The sequence below is a fragment of the Neovison vison genome, chromosome 11, assembly GCF_020171115.1.
Source record: "Neovison vison isolate M4711 chromosome 11, ASM_NN_V1, whole genome shotgun sequence".
Lineage (NCBI taxonomy): Eukaryota > Metazoa > Chordata > Mammalia > Carnivora > Mustelidae > Neogale > Neogale vison.
In genome coordinates this window covers 11,071,821-11,088,340 of record NC_058101.1, presented here as the reverse complement: position 1 = coordinate 11,088,340, position 16,520 = coordinate 11,071,821, and the positions used below count along the sequence as shown (strand labels likewise).

Sequence of the window (16,520 nt, the reverse complement as noted above, 5' to 3'; positions counted from 1 at the left end):
ATTAAATCTAATGGTCATCTAGTTTGTCCTTAAAACTTTTTCCTCTTTCCTGTGGTGATAATATAATATGATTTTGTGTGTTGCTTTTCAGCAGTTCTTTGTTCTATGTTACCTTCTTATTGACTCCCTTCCTTCCGTCCCTGTTTTTGCTCTATGTGTGATCTTCTAAAAAAAAAAAAAAAGAATTTATTTATTTGAGAGAAAGACTGAGGGGTGGGGCAGAGGGAGAGAATCTTCAAGCAGACTCCCAGCTGATCTTGGATCCTGAAAAGGCGCTTGATTTCATGACTCATGAGATCATGACCTGAGCCAAAACCAAGAGTCAGAAACTCAACCAACTGAGCTATCCAGGTGTCCCTCTATGTGTGGTCTTTTAAAGTTCTTCTGTTTTTTCTTCTTTTCTGTTGCTTGTGTAATGTCCTAGATTTGAATATAGTATTCAAGTCAAAAGTAAGTTCTTTTTGCCCTCTTTGGATCCGGTTTATAAGGATGTGGAACCTTTCCTTTTAAGCTTGCAGAAGCTTCTTTTTTATATTTTAATCCGTGTGTGTATTTTTATATACATATGGAGAGAAAGAGAGAGAGAGCACATTATGTTGACCAGAGAGGTCTAATATAACCACATTTGGTGACTTCAGATAGGAAGGGTGTGGTGGTCATTAGGAATGTTGCTACACCCTGTTGAATTCTAGGTCAAGACTTTTCCCTACTGTTAAATGGAATGTATTTCCAAGTAATATTAAAATAGTGAATTAATAGGGCGCCTGGGTGGCTCAGTGGGTTAAGCCGCTGCCTTCGGCTCAGGTCATGATCTCAGGGTCCTGGGATCGAGGCCCGCATCGGGCTCTCTGCTCGGCAGGGAGCCTGCTTCCTCCTCTCTCTCTGCCTGCCTCTCTGCCTGCTTGTGATCTCTCTCTGTCAAATAAATAAATAAAATCTTTAAAAAAAATAGTGAATTAATATGTTCTGATTATATATGAACTATTTCCCTATAGGTGTCTCAGAAGCTAGTGAATGATCAAGGAGAAGCAAAGTACATACAGCTTTTTTCTAAAGGGTTGGATAAGTGCACAGAACTGTGAAAGTGAAGCAGAGAAAACATGGCTATTCCTTATAAGGGTCTTTATAAAAATGTTTTTATAATTTCTGTTGGGTACTGTGGCTTAATGTTGTGTAGTTATACATTTAGTGTCATATAATCATACCGATTCTCATTGTAAAACTCGATATTGGATACATTTTTATCTTGATTTTATAGTTCATTTGGCTGTTTCTAAGTTGGTTTTAGATGGGAAGGATTTAAGTTTGTAAACTGAGAGAATAGAGCCAGTAGACAGAAAAGTTTTGAAAAGACAAGAGCCCATAATGATAGTCACTATAGTCATAGCTTGTTTATCACAACAGTTTCCATAAAGAGGGTATTATTATTTCCATTGTATTATGAAGAAACAGGCTCAGAGAGATTCAGTGACTTGCCCAAGATCACATATTTAATTAAATGGAAAAATAGCCTTAACCATTTCCCACAGTTATCTCTAATTACTTGATTAAGGAAAGTGAGGCTAGGACTAGGATTTTTTTTTTCCTGCTGTAACACCTTGCCTACAATTTCACCAGGTTTTAAATTCTTCTGTTCCGTAGCCTTGATAAGCTAAAAAGAATAACAAATATGCCTAATACAAGTGGTAGGGATCCTTTTAGTTTTTAATAAAACAAATCTAAAGAGAAAGTTTAAGAAATTGAATATTTTTGTTTTTTGTATTTTTGCTTGTATAAATTTTGAAAAAGTTGATGACTATTTTGACTTTTTTTTTTTCCTAAGTCTCCTTCTTCAATTTTCTTTTCTTCTCACAACAGCTTCAGGGAAGACAACATTCGTGAATATCCTTAAACAGGTCTGTGAGGATTGGGAAGTGGTTCCTGAACCTGTTGCCAGGTGGTGCAATGTTCAAAATGCTCAAGGAGACTGTGAGGTATGAAAACAAAATTAACTAAATAAAATATAAATTCCTTTTGCTTTAGAGGACCAGTGGTATTTTTTAACCTTTTGGTTTTTTTTTTTTTTTTCCCTACTAAAATTTTCAAATCTAGCTTTAAGTCTGTATTTTCATCTTCATTCATGGATGTGTGAGTGTGTGTGTGTGTGTGTGTGTGTATAAACATTCATTGAACTTTGCACTCAAGATTTATGTACTCATTACATCTAAGTAGAATTTTAAGAGTTTTAAAAAATTAATTAAAAAGTTAAAAATATCTAATTGCGAATTAAATTCCTTGAATAGATTTAACATTTTGTTTAAAAACTAGTGAACAGGAAAACAAAGACCAAAAAAACTATCCAGTAACTTAATTTTATTAGTTTACCTTTTTTTGTTTTTAAGATTTTATTTATTTATTTGAAAGAGAGAGACTGAGAGAGCATGAGTGGGGAGGTGAGGGAGAAGCAGGCTCCCTGCTGAGCAAGAACTGCCCCCCGCCCTTGCTGCCTGCCATGTGGGGCTTGATTCCAGGTCCTGGGATCCTGACCTGATCCGAAGGCAGACACTTCACCAACTGAACCACTCAGGCATCCCTATTAGTTTACTTTTTGAGCCTTTTGTATTAGTGAGAAGATTTATCTTCTTATTTCTTTGTACTTTTCATTCTGCCAGACTTCCACCCTAGACACCCTGGACACCACGGTTAATTTCCTAGCACTTTCCATTCTACATTGCAAAAAACTTTCATTTTTTATAACAGTATTTTTTATTGTATGTATATAAAGGAAAGAGATCTGATGGCTAAGACTTTCATTTCTGGAGAAATGAGACTTGAAATTGAAAGCAGCATAGCAGAAATCTTCAAAATGGAAATATGTTCTATAAACTTACTTTGTTAGAATAGAGGAAGAGAGAGGATTGAACAAAAATGTCTGTTTTTTCAAGTTTAGCTGTTGGTATAAAGGGATCTGGGAATAATAATTGAGTATTTAAAATGTAAACCAAAAAATATTTCTCACACTGATTTGTCAAGCATAGTTAACTTTAGGGTTGCAGCTTAGTACACTCTGATCCTTAGAATAGCCTAGGATTAAATCTTGAAGGGATTTCTTTTCCATATGTACTCCGTTTTCTTAAGAAATTTCAGTCTGGTCTGTGGGGAAAGGCAAGATTAGCCTTAAGTAGAATTTTAAAGTGGGTAAATTTATTTGCTTCTTTCTTTCCACATTTTTTTTATGACACGTGATATAACTATAGAAAAGTATAGGAAACTTATGTATAGTTTGAAGAACAATTGGAAAGCTAATCATCAGCCAGGTAAAGAAATAGAATATAACTGATATTCTAGAATTCCCTGTTTGTCCTTAGTCATAGTATCTCTTTCTTGGGTAACTCTGCTAGGAGTAATCAATCCCATAAGATAACTTTTGCAATAATACTTCTGCTTTCTAAAAATAATTTGACCATATGTGAACATATCTCTGAGAAATATAATTTAGTTTTGTGTTTTTGAATGTTATATAAATGAAATCAACTGTTTGCAATCTTTCTCTTGCTTTTTTTAAGTCTGTGAAATTTGTCTATATTGTTGCATACATTTGCAGTTTGTGCATTTTCATTGCCATATAATATTCAGTTGTGTTCATATATCACTACCTGTCTGTTCTATACTTTTGATCAATTTTTGAGTGATTTCTAGTTTAGTTTCTATAAAAACAGCCCACTTATGAACATGACACATAAAAGAGTTTCTCTGGGAATAAAAAGTAAAATCCCTGGGTGGTGGGCTATTTGTATGACGCCTGTTTTCCAAAGTGGTTATTATCCAGCTTCCTAATTTTTGTTATTCTGTTGGGTGTTTAATATCTTTTATGTTTTTAAAAAATTTTTTTATTGCTAATGAGATTGTGCTCCTTTATTTAATTAATTTATTTGCCATTTGGATTTCTTTTGTGGAGTCCCTATTCAGGTCCCGTTGTCATTTTCCTTTGAGTCTTCCGTCTTCCCTCCACTCTGCATTTTTATCTCCCTAAAGTATGTCTTGTGGCCTTTTTCACTGAAGTGCCCTGCTCAGGTGTGCTTACCGTTAGAAATGAGAGACCTGTATTCTAAAAACACCTCTTTCCTCCTCATTTCTGGAGTAAACTATCAGTCCACTTACTCTCAGGTGTTAGATAGGAAGTAGAACAAATTAAACCAATGTGAGAAATACAGAAGGGATTTTTTCATTGAGAGAATGTTAAACTAAATTGGATTAGTTGACTTCCATTTAAGGCCCATTCTAGTTTTAGTGTCATAAGCTTCTAACTCATATTAAATATATACAACTGGTTCTTTGGCACATCAAAGGCACATCTCTGCCTATCAGTATACCTGTAATTAATTTGGGGTACAGAAACTGATCTATAAACACCAAAAAGCCGAAACATTTAATTTGTAGAGAGAAATGTAATTATCAGATTAACTGAATTAGGTCAATGTATTCTCTGTGGAGACCCATAATTCTCAACCAGTGGAAGGAACTCATAGAATCTCAGAATTTTAGGGTATTTTATAAAAATGACAAACAATCCCTTGGGAATTTTAATATGTGGAATGCCTCTTGGGTAAAAATGACTGCCTTAGTGAATCACTGTTAGTGTTGGGTTTATATTGACCCCTTTAGTTATGTTGGAAAGGAGAGGTTGAAAACATTGTATTAGTATATATAAGAAGACAAATGTATAATAAGCCGATTGTCTTTAAGGTTAGAATCAGAGCCCAGGAGAATTAGTTATATTGTCTTAATGACTGATGTCATCAGACTGTGACAGATTGATGCATCTGTGTTTTAAGACTCTTGGTCTCACAGATCTGATACTCCTGTTTATGGGTAGGGGCATTTTCTTCCCACGTACTGGAGTCAAAATTACAAATTGATCTCTGTAACTACCATATGGATGAGCCAATATGTTCATTATACAGTTTACTGTAATCTAGTCATGTCTCCATGGTATTAAAATTTGATAACTTTAATTGGTGCACATTCTTAGAGAATAGTTTTATTTGTGTGCCTATATTGGGGTCTGTTTATGTTGTTAGTCCTCTGCACTTCTAGGTGGAATTTCAGGCAGTGTGCATGGTATTTTGGGGATAAGGTTGTGGAGTGTGAAGGGGTTGGTGGGTGGGTTCTGTGTATCTTTGGATATTTTTTTCTTATTCCACACCTCCACTCCACGCAAGAAAAGGTATTTTCTTCCTCCATCCTTGAGCTCTCTTCCCCAGACTAATTTCTGATTGTTTCCTTCACATTATAATGTAAATCACCCACTGTCCAAATCTCAATTTTCTTAGTAGGATATCAGTTGTGAGAAGTAGATGGTCTTCAGACCCAACCCTGGCAAGGCCAGTCCTACTTCGGATGTTCTTCATTTAATCACACTTCTTGGCAGTTGCTGTAGAATTGGAAGAGTTGGGTTGTTGGTTTGTTGGTACCTTTGATCTCTTAACCTAGTCTGTAACTTGATTTGCACCTGCATCCTTTGCTTGCGTTTTGTTTTTTAGTCGTTTTAATTTTTTTTTTTACCTGCCACCTAGTGGCTGAAATGTTGCTCTACTATTGATCAGCTGCTCCAATTTTAGCACAATAATGAGGCGGAGTATCTAAAAAGATTATATTGCCTTCCCTCCTTTCCCTCTGGGGTAAGATTATCTTTAAAGTTGCCGCCAATCTTTGGATTGAAGGTTTGTTTCAAATAGTCCTTTATTTGGTGGTTTATATTATTATTGAGGCCCAAAGTTTTGACTTAATTGCTTCCTTTTAGCTTATTTTTGAGATGGACAAATTCTTAGGAACATATCTCTGCTCTATCTTGTTTTTCTTATCAAGCTCTATCTTGTTTTTCTTATCAAGCTCTATCTTGTTTTTCTTATCAAGCTGAAGTCTAAGAGGATCTTTGTTATTAACTGTAAAGTATTTTATTTACTTGAACACTTTTTACCACTAGGGAGCTACTGGAAATTAGAACTATGATAAAGAAGGGATAAAATATACTTGTTTTTCAAATAACAGCATTTTGATAAGTCATTCTTGAAAATCAATTAAGAATGCTTGATAAAGTATTTCTATATATACCTTCTGAAATCACTTGATAACTTTTGTTGGCTATTTTATGATTATCTTGTTCGGTAGATTCTGACCTTTTTGATTGAACTTAATTCAACTCTTTTGCATTGTTTACAAAGATTAGATTGGAATTAAAAGATAAATGGTTTTGTATCTTTACTCAATATTACTGATTTTCACTGATCTTGACAATAATTTGTGCTTTCTGCAAAATAATCAAGTATTCTATCATGATGTGTGTTATAGAATTACAGATATAAATGACAGAAACAGAGTAAAACTTATCTGTTATCCCACAACCTTACATGTATCTTATATATAGTTGAGATCGTAATTTATTATATCTAATATAGGCGGGGAGGAGACATAATTTTTAAGAATATTATACGTGTTCATTGTTTGAAGTTAAGAAAATATAGATTACCAAAAGAAGAAAGTAAAACTTGCCTACAATCTTATTACCTAGAGAAGACTACAGTTCTTACTTGGTAGGACAATATACACTTTCGTGCTTTGTTCCCCCCCCATAATGTTTATATCAAAGGTAATTAAAAATGTCAATCTGTAAATGATTTCTAATGGAAGCCTAACTTATTGTGTGCTTGTACCAGTACTTATATATACAAATGCCTAATAATAGTGGAACAATAGCCTATTTGCTTAGTCATGTAATAAACATCTTTGTGGTTAAATCTGTATTCTGGGTTATTTAAGACAAATTTCCAAAAGTGAGGTTAAGTGACCCAAGAATACAGATTTTTAAAAATAAATATAGCTAAGCTGCATTCTAGAGATATTTTTTTAAAAAAAATATTTTATTTATTTATTTGAAAGAGAGAGTGAGAGAGAGAGCATGATAAGGGAGAAGGTCAGAGGGAGAAGCCGACTCCCCGTGGGACTGGATCCCGGGACTCCAGAATCATGACCTGAGCCCAAGGCAGTTGCTCAACCAACTGAGCCACCCAGGCACCCTATTCTTTGAACTTTTGCACAATATAATTTGACCCTGAGGTATTCACATTTTTTTTTAATCTGGGTCCTTTTCAGAGGGGAAAAAAACTGATAAAATTACACTCAAGTTGGTAAAGATGATACACAGTGTCTTTTTGGATAAAGTTTAATATGCATTTTATCCTGAACAGTCATAGTTGCATACAAAAACCCCAGCAATTTGTAGTCTCCAAAACCTCATACATAGAATCAAAAGAAAACATTTTGTATGGGCTCTTAGATTACCCTGAAAAACTGGAAAATGATATCCTGGATTTACTGTTAATTTTCTAATTTGGTGTAAACTCAGACAATTAACATGTTGAGACCTGTAAAATTGTACTACAGATTTTTGATTTAGTTTTAATTTAAGCATTTATATTTTTAGAGCACTACCTATTATTTTTATAATTGGGTGATGAGTCAGTATTGGTTCTCTAAGTTATTTTCATGTAGTAGACTTTGGAATTACTTTGGGCAAGAGTAAGAGAGTATTGGGAAAGCCAAATAAAAAGAGATGTGTAGTCTTTTTTTTGTGTTTATATTTTCATTGTGGTAAAAAACATATAAATTTTACCCTCTTAACCATTTTTAAATGTTCAATTCAGTAGTGTTAAATATATTTCCAGTGTTGTAAAACAGATCTTTGGAATCTTTTCATCTTGTGGAACTAAAACTTTATTCATTAAACAGTTCTCATTTGCCCCTTTCCCTTAACCCTTGGGAACTGCCATTCTTCTCTCTTTTATCTATGAATATGACTACTTTAATTAATTAATTGACTTATTTTTAAGGTTTTATTTATTTTTTGATTTTAAAGGTTTTATTTTTAAGTAATCTCTGTATCCACTGTGGGGCTTGAACCTACAACCTTGAGATCAAGAGTTGCATGCTCCATTGACTTAGGCAGCCGGGTACTCCTGAATTTGGCTACGTAGATACCCTAATATAATTGAAATCACACAGTATTTGTGCTTTTGTGACTGGCTTATTTCACCTAGCATATTATCCTCTAAGTTCTTCAAAAAAAGTTTCAAACTTCTCACTATATAACAAGCGTATTTTATATATATGTAACCTACTTTGTTATCCCTGTGCATAGCAAATTTATCCTAAGTGTTTTTCAGATGAACCAAGTTCAGTTCTAATAGATATTATTAAATGTATGTATCAGGTAGATTTGCTGCTGTAATGAGCTCTAGAATCTCTGTAGTTCAGAATAATAAAATTTTATTTCTCAGAGAACAGTACAACACGGTATTTGGTGGACGACTTGCCATGCTGTGACTCAGGGACCCAGACGCTTTCGAAATTGTGGCTCATCCAACTTCTAGAACAGTGCTTCAAACATTAATGTTTATTAGAATGACCTGGAAGACTTGTTTAATCACATATTTGGGCCCTACCCCCAGTTTTTTATTTATTAGGTCTGGTGTGGAGTGGGTGCTAAAAATGTGCATTTCTCACAATTTCCCAAGTGATGCTGATGTTGCTGTTATGGGGACCATACTTTGTTACCCCTGCCCTGGAGCTGTAGCTGAAGAACCTCTGCTCTAGGGTCTTGGTGTCCTTTGCTTCTAGCTGATGGAGAAAGAGAGAAACATCACATTTGAGAGGTTTTTAGAGTGAAGCCTGGAAATGGTATTCATTGTTTTGCTCTACTTCCATTGACTAGAACCTGAGTCACATGGCCACACTCAACTACAAGGGAGGCTGGGAAATAAACCTTAGTTTGAGTCCAGGAAGAAAAACGATATGTCTTTAGGGAACAAATAGCAGTATCTGCCACACACGCATTTCTAAATAGGAGTACCTTACGTTTATTTTTAATGTAACTTAAACTCAAAGGTTCCAAGTTTAATTAACTTATGTGGAAGAGATCTTCAACAGATAGTCTCTATTTTCCACTTCTAAGAGATAAAAAAATAAATTATTAGAAAAACTTAAATATGCCCTTTGGCTCACAGTCCTAAGCACATTCATTTTATAAAAGCATGCCAGGAATAATGTAACCAGGAATAGAGCAGACTAATCCAAGACTTAAATTTTTTTTGTTTTGAATTAATATTTTCATTACAGAGAATTCTGTACATACATGGATACCACTATGACCCTGCCCCTCTACTTTAGCGTCAAAGATATGTAGTTCCTTTATTGAAATGAAAAAACTTCTTTAGATGATGTTAGGATTAAGCTTGGAGTCTACTTTGCTATCAGATAAATGCTAGCACCTATCATGAAATTAATTGTAACTCAGAAAATCAGCGGTAACTCATTAATATTCTGGTTAATTTAATGCACAAAGGGAGAAGGCCTAACGGCTCTATTTCATTTTATTATTTTTAATTTTTTTCATTGGTTTATATCACTTTCTTTCCCCTGAAGCTATTTTTTAATATGATTTACTTTAAAATACATGACCACAATCATCTACCACCTTTCTGAAGAACTGGGGAAGTGTGTAAAAGCTGGTGTCATTACTGAAAGAAATATAATGTGACCTGGCATTTCTGTTTTATTGGATTTTTTTTTTTTTTTCACACTGTAGGTTTATACTTGTTTTTTGGTCTACTCATAGACCCTCTTTGAGGGGGAGTAGCTGACATCCAGGAAAGAAGTTTTGTTAAGAGAAAACGTTTTTTGATTGGTAAAATTTACCAAATTATTTTATGTTGCCAAACTCTGCTTGAATGACAATACATGATGGAAATATGCTTAAAAAAACACATTTACTTACCTTTTCTTTTAAGAAGGGATGTTTGTAATAGTTAAAAAGTACTGGATTAGGCACGCACAAATAAGCTGAGAAAAAGGAAGGAAACAAATCATTTGAGCAGCCCAAATGGAGGTCACAAAAATATGCATTAAAATTAATGTGGTTTCTTCATAGGGTATCTACTTAACACTTTTGACACAATCTAATAAAATTATTTTCTGATTAGAAGGGGCTATCAAGGGAGGGACTGCAAAGAGATGGCCACATCGATGACCTGACATCTAAGGAAGAAATAGAAAAACAAAAATAGACAAGAACTAAAAACTAATACCAGTTTGGGCTCATTTAGTTTAAGATTGCATAGCAATATGAATACTTTGTGCCTGATATTTTATGTGTACATTGGAGGCTTGTGCTCTGTTGCTAATTTCTTTTATAAATCCAGCGCTTGGTATTTATAAATTTATAAAGTTGTCTAAGAATAAGCGTCTATTACTGAGTAGTTTCAAAATGCTATCCTTACGTGGGTAGGAAAATAAAATACATACTAGTGTCTTCTCCCTATAAAAAAATAACTACATAAAAAAAGTAGTTAAGTTGATAAACTTCATTTAGTTGAAAAGACTCACTTGTACAAAACATTTTTCTCCTGGAGGATGCTGAATAAATGGAAAGTCAGTTTATAATTAAATTAACAAAGCCTTTTTAATGAAACTTTAAAAATTCATTCTTTAAGCAGTTTGGGAAGGCAACAAACTACACCTTTGTTTCAGTTCATCATCCGTTGAGAGTTTTTCTAAACAGACCTATTGTTGACAGTTAGCTTCTTGCTATTTTATGCTTTTTTTTTTTTTCAATTTTGGGAAGAAGATTCAGTTAATATGTGGTTTGTGGTATGTAATTTAAATTCTGCCTCAGAGTGCCATGTGTTTGTGCGGTTTTTAGTTCTTAACTGAAACTTTGAGGTCAATATTTACACATCTGGATTTTTTTTCCCCCCAGAGGAAAACCACCTACTTTGAGCGTGAACTTCTAAGAAGTGTTCAGGGGTGTTTCTTTGGACTAGGATTTGGAATAGGAATTAAGCCATCATATTTTATTCCTTGAAGTTACTATACGAGATTAAAGACTTTTTATGACTTTTGGGGGGAATCTTTATATGGGTTCACATTACGGAAAGGCTGAGAAAGCTGTCTTTGCCCATCAAAGGACCTATGAAGACAGCTCCTTATTTCTTCCTTTTGTCTGGGACTATCGATAACTATTTGCCCCTACAGTGCACGTGGTGGATAAAATGTCTTTCTTTTAAAAACAGTAGTATTCAAGATAATCATCTGTTAGGGCAGAGCTCATTCTTGGTTTTCTGACAGGCAGGGAAATGATCATTTCTAGTTCACAAAGGGAGGACTTCTCTCCTCGGCTGTTTTCCCTTCTGGTTGTCTAGACTATGAATAAAAACTCTTTGCTAAAGCAGTTGCAGTTGAACTAATAATAATGGGGTATGGTTCCTGTAAATGGAAACATCAGGTTTATATATTTGATTTGGTATGTGTTGAAACTTTTAGGGATTACTGTTGGGTCACTGGAATTTAGAGAGAGGGAATATTAGGAAGTGAGAATGACATATCCCAAGGTATGTGAGATTGTCCTTTTCCTTATAGATAAAATTGGAATTGGTTTTATTTTTCTTCCTAAAATGGGCTTAAAAGTTTAAAAAGGGAAGCATCTGCTTAATGATAAGATTATAGGTAAAATTCAGTGTCATTATATGTTGTTGCACTAAAATTTTATATATAATCTAAATATTTATAAACTCTAATTCAGCTACTATTTAGCCATGTAATCTTAGAAAGCACTTTAATTTTTCTAAACTTTTATCATTAAAATGGGAGTAATAATGGGAAAAATCAAGCTTGTGCAAGTATATTAAGTTAAAGTACATGCAATATTTGGGGAGGTTTTTTTTTTTTTTCAAGATTTTATTTATTTGACAGAGATCACAGGTAGGCAGAGAGGCAGGCAGAGAGAGAGGGGTGGCCACCTGAGCAGAGAGCCTGATACTGGGCTCCTTATTTCTTCCTTTTGTCTGGGACTATGGATAACTATTTGCCCCTACAGTGCACGTGGTGGATAAAATGTCTTTCTTTTAAAAACAGTAGTATTCAAGATAATCATCTGTTAGGGCAGAGCTCATTCTTGGTTTTCTGACAGGCAGGGAAATGATCAGGACACTGGGATCATGACCTGAGCCTAAGGCAGAGACTTTGACCCACTGAGCCACCAAGGAGCCCCATTTGGGGAGTTCTTATACTAAAAAATTTTTTGTTGTTTATCTGAAATTCAAATTTAACTGGAGGTCCTGGGTTTTGTTTTTTCTTTCTTAATCTGACAACTCTAATATTAAAGTATTCTAATACATTCTATTTCTATGAAAGAAAGAAAGAATATTGCCACAAAGAGGAAGAAATATTGGTGGCTTCTTTCTGTTCATCCTTTTATTTTGATTTGGAAAGTGTGGAATGGTAGGATTTATTGACTATGAACTATAGTAGTGAAGTGACAATGGACAGTCCTCAAATGCTCAAAATTATTTCCTATATATTTTACAAATTAGAGATTCATTTAGAATACCAGGTCTCTTTAAAAAGAAAGCCACATATTTAATTAGGTATCCCCTAATGTATATTACTTTAATTGGACTATATAAAAATCTAATTACAAAACTTTGTAGGTAGAGGGTATTGTTAAGTGAAATAAGTCAGAGAAAGGCAAATAAATAAAAAACAAAAAGCAAAATCAAATCTGTAAATACTGAGAACAAGCTGATGGCTGCCAGAGGGGAGAAAGCTAGGAGATGGGCAAAATGGGTGTATAGGGGAGTGGGAGATACCTGCTTCTGGTCCTGGAATGAGTAAGTCACAGGAACAAAGGGCACAGCATAGGGAATATAGTCAATGATAGTATAAGAGTGTTGTACGGTGCCAGATGGTAGATACCCTTGTGGTGAGCACAGTGTAAGACAGAGTTGTGTTGAATCACTATGCTATACAACTGAATTAATGTAACATTGTGTGTCAACTACACTCAAATTTTTTTTTGATATGAAAACCAAGCAGTACTGTGCCTATAGTTTCTCTCAGTAAAAATTTCCTAGAACAAGTCCCCCATGCTTCCACTAGGTGGGATATATGGTCTCCATATCTAAATATTATATAAATACGTATTTTTTTCCATATTTCATCTTGCATATCTTTTAATGTTTGACTTATTCCTGAGTTCTCACATCTGTTTCTACATTCAGACTGTTGCAGTATCATGTGTTACTTAGCTTCTAGAAAATTATACATTTGGAGCATCTGGGTGGTTCAGTCGGTTCAGCATCCAGCTTCTGCTCAGGTCATGATCTCAGGGTCCTGGGGATGAGCCTAGGATCAGGCTCCCAGGCATCCCTCTCCTGCTGTCCCTCTGCTTCTGCTCTCTCTCTCTGTCAGATAAATAAACAAAATCTTCAAGAAAAAAAGATTATATATTCATGAGAGAATGAGAATAGAAAAAGGTACATTTATTATTAAAATATATATTTTTTCGGTATAGACCCCTGCAAGGATCTCAGGGACTTCTCAGGCATTTCCCGACCACACTTTGATGACCTCTGTTCTAGATAATATATTTAACTATAGAAATTAAAGACTCAATAGAAACTCTAGAAAAAAAAGATTCTTTAAAAAACACCATTCATCTAAAAGATTAGTAATTCTACTGTGTCATCACATCTAGTTTGTGTTCATATTTCTCTTTTTGTCTCATAATTTTCTTGTAGATTTTTGATATCAAGAGTCAAACAAGGTTCACATATTATATTTAGTTGATATGCCTTTCAGATTTTAATCTATTGGTTCCTCTTCCTCTTTTTTCTTTGAAGTTTATTAGTTGAAGAAACTGGATCATTTGTTCTTGTATAGTTTCCGTCATTCTGGTCTTGGCTGATTGCATCTCTGTGGTATAGTTTAACATGTTTCTCAATCTCTGTATTTCCTGTAAATTTGTAGTTAGATCTCTAGAGCTTTGATTAGATTTGGCGTTCTTTTTTGGCTAGACTTCTTAAGTGCCGATGTGTACTTTCTTCCACGAAGGAGGATGTCCTTTGTGATGTTAGAATCACTCTGTTCTGACTTGCATTTCTGGGGTCTGTTTAGGTTTTGTCAGCCTAATTCATACATTATATTAGCTCTTCTCTAATGATTTTAGGATCTATAGCTAATTGTTGCTCTAATCTATCAGTTGGTATTAGAAAAGGTGATAGATATTCTAATAATCAAGTCTGTTGGCTGAGATTCTTCAGTTGAAGGAGATCTTTTCCTCATCTATTCCATTAATTTGAAATACCATTTGCATACAAAGGACCAGAATAAAATTTTGGATAATTTTTTCTCTATATCTAGAAATTTCCAGAATAATTAATTGGTTACCTAGAAACCTCCAAAGATGATTCAAGAGTTTGGTTTTTTCGTTTTCTGGTTTTCTTTAGTGTTATGAATTTATAATTTTTTTGCCTTCTATTCACCATTCTTTTCAGATGTTCAAAGGGTCTTATCTTTTTTTTTTTCTTTTTTAAGATTTTATTTATTTATTCGACAGGCAGAGATCACAAGTAGGCAGAGAGGCAGGCAGAAAGAGAGGGGGAAGCAAGCTCCCCATTGAGCAGAGAGCCCGATGTGGGGCTCGATCCCAGGACCCTGAGATCATGACCTGAGCTGAATGCAGGGGCTTTAACCCACTGAGCCACCCAGGTGCCCCAGGGGCCTATCTTCTTGACAAGTGGAAGCCCTTTCATAATTGGCTCCCTTGTCTGTGGTACAACCTCAGGAGATTTTGATAGTTTACTTGTTTCCTGGAGCAAGATGTGTTAACCTCATCTTGTACATTTTGTTCTTCAGGCATGGAATCAGGTATGTGACACTAAATTTTTTCAGTGGGAAATGGTATTTAGAGATCATAATCTGGGTGACATTTATGTTTATTCCTAAAAGGTTGTATTGTTTATAGACCTTTTGGTGGATGGAGCTAGGAAAACTGTTTTTTATTTTTATTTTTTAAACTATTTTATAGAAAGGAAAATTATTCATGAGTTCCAGATGCTACTTCAAATTCATTTATAATATTACAGAGATTGGGGCATCTGAATGGCACAGCTGGTTTGGTGTCCTACTCTTGGTGTTGGCTCAGATCATGATCTCAAAGTCATGAGTTTGGGTCCTATATCAGGCTCCGTGCTCAGCATGAAGTCTACTCGAGGATTCTCTCTTCCTCTGCCCCTTTTGCTCATGCTCTCCATCTCACGATTGGGGGAAGAAAAAAAAGATTACGGAGATTTTACTTTATTTTTTTATTCTCCATTTTCTTAAACTGAAAATATTGGTTCCAAAATATGATTATGAAATCACAAGATTTTAGGGAGGACTTGTTCTGTTTTATTAGAAAATTGGGGCCTAAAATGCCTAGCAGGATCAGGTAGCTGAACAAATGAGTCAGGCCTGTTGTGAGAATCAACAGGGAATGACAGGGGCTGATGATGAACTGGAGGATGTATGTCCCACCTAATGGAAGCATGTGTGATTTGGTTCTGGGTAATTTTTATTGAGAGGAACTATAGGCACAGTATTGCTTGGTTCTCACATTTAAAAAAATTTTTTTTCATTTGAGTGTAGTTGACACACAATGTTACATTAATTCAGTTGTATAGCATAGTGATTCAACACAACTCTGTCTTACACTGTGCTCACCACAAGGGTATCTACCATCTGGCACCGTACAACTGTACAACACTCTTACACTATCATTGACCATATTCCCTGTGCTGTGCCCTTTGTTCCTGTGACTTACTCATTCCAGGACCAGAAGCATGTATCTCCCACTCCCCTACACTCATTTTGCCCATCTCCTATCCTTCTCTCCTCTGACAGCCATCAGCTTATTCTCTGTATTTATAGATTTGATTCTGCTTTTTGTTTACTTTTTTATTCATTTGTTTTTTTCAGATTCTACATATGAGTGAAATCATATATTTGCCTTTTACTGACTTATTTCACTTAACATAATACCCTCTAGGTCCATTTATGTGTCACAAACAGCATAACCTCGTCCTTTTTTGGCTTTATGTAATATTCCACTATATGTATTTTTATGATTTTTAAATATTTTTATATTTTATATATGTTTTTTATATATATCGCATTTTCCTTATCCACATCCATTATCCATTCCTTTATATATATCACATTATCCTTATCCATTTATATATACCACATTTTCCTTATCCATTTCCTTATCCTTTCCTTATCCATTCTTATCCATGAATGGATAAGGAAAATGTTGACACTAATGTTGTTTCCATATCTTGACTCTTTGTAAATAAGGCTGCAATAAAAAAGGGTGTGTATATTTTTTTTGAATTAGTGTTTTTGTTTTCTTTGGGTAAATACCCAGTAGTGGAATTACTGAATCATATGGTTATTCTATTTTTAATTTTTTGAGAGACTTTCCTACTGTTTTCTACAGTGGCTGTACCAATTTACATTCCCACCAGTAGTGTATGAGGATTCCTTTTCCTCCACATCCTTGCCAACACTTACTATCTTTTTTGATTTTAGCCATTCCGACAGGTACAAAGTCATATCTCAGGGTTTTGATTAGTATTTCCTGTGCCTCTTCCTTGCTGTGCTCTCTCTCT

The 16,520-nt window shown here is 34.6% G+C and overlaps 1 protein-coding gene across 1 annotated transcript in view; it reads left to right on the top strand.

Moving 5' to 3' along the window:
* The window catches only part of DCK (deoxycytidine kinase), a 28,320-nt gene that overhangs the window by 3,403 nt on the left and 8,397 nt on the right, over positions 1–16,520 (top strand). Inside the window, exon 2 of the mRNA XM_044224754.1 lies at positions 1,858–1,973. Coding sequence (XP_044080689.1) covers positions 1,858–1,973 — 116 coding nt within the window. The remainder of the gene's footprint in view (positions 1–1,857; positions 1,974–16,520) is intronic.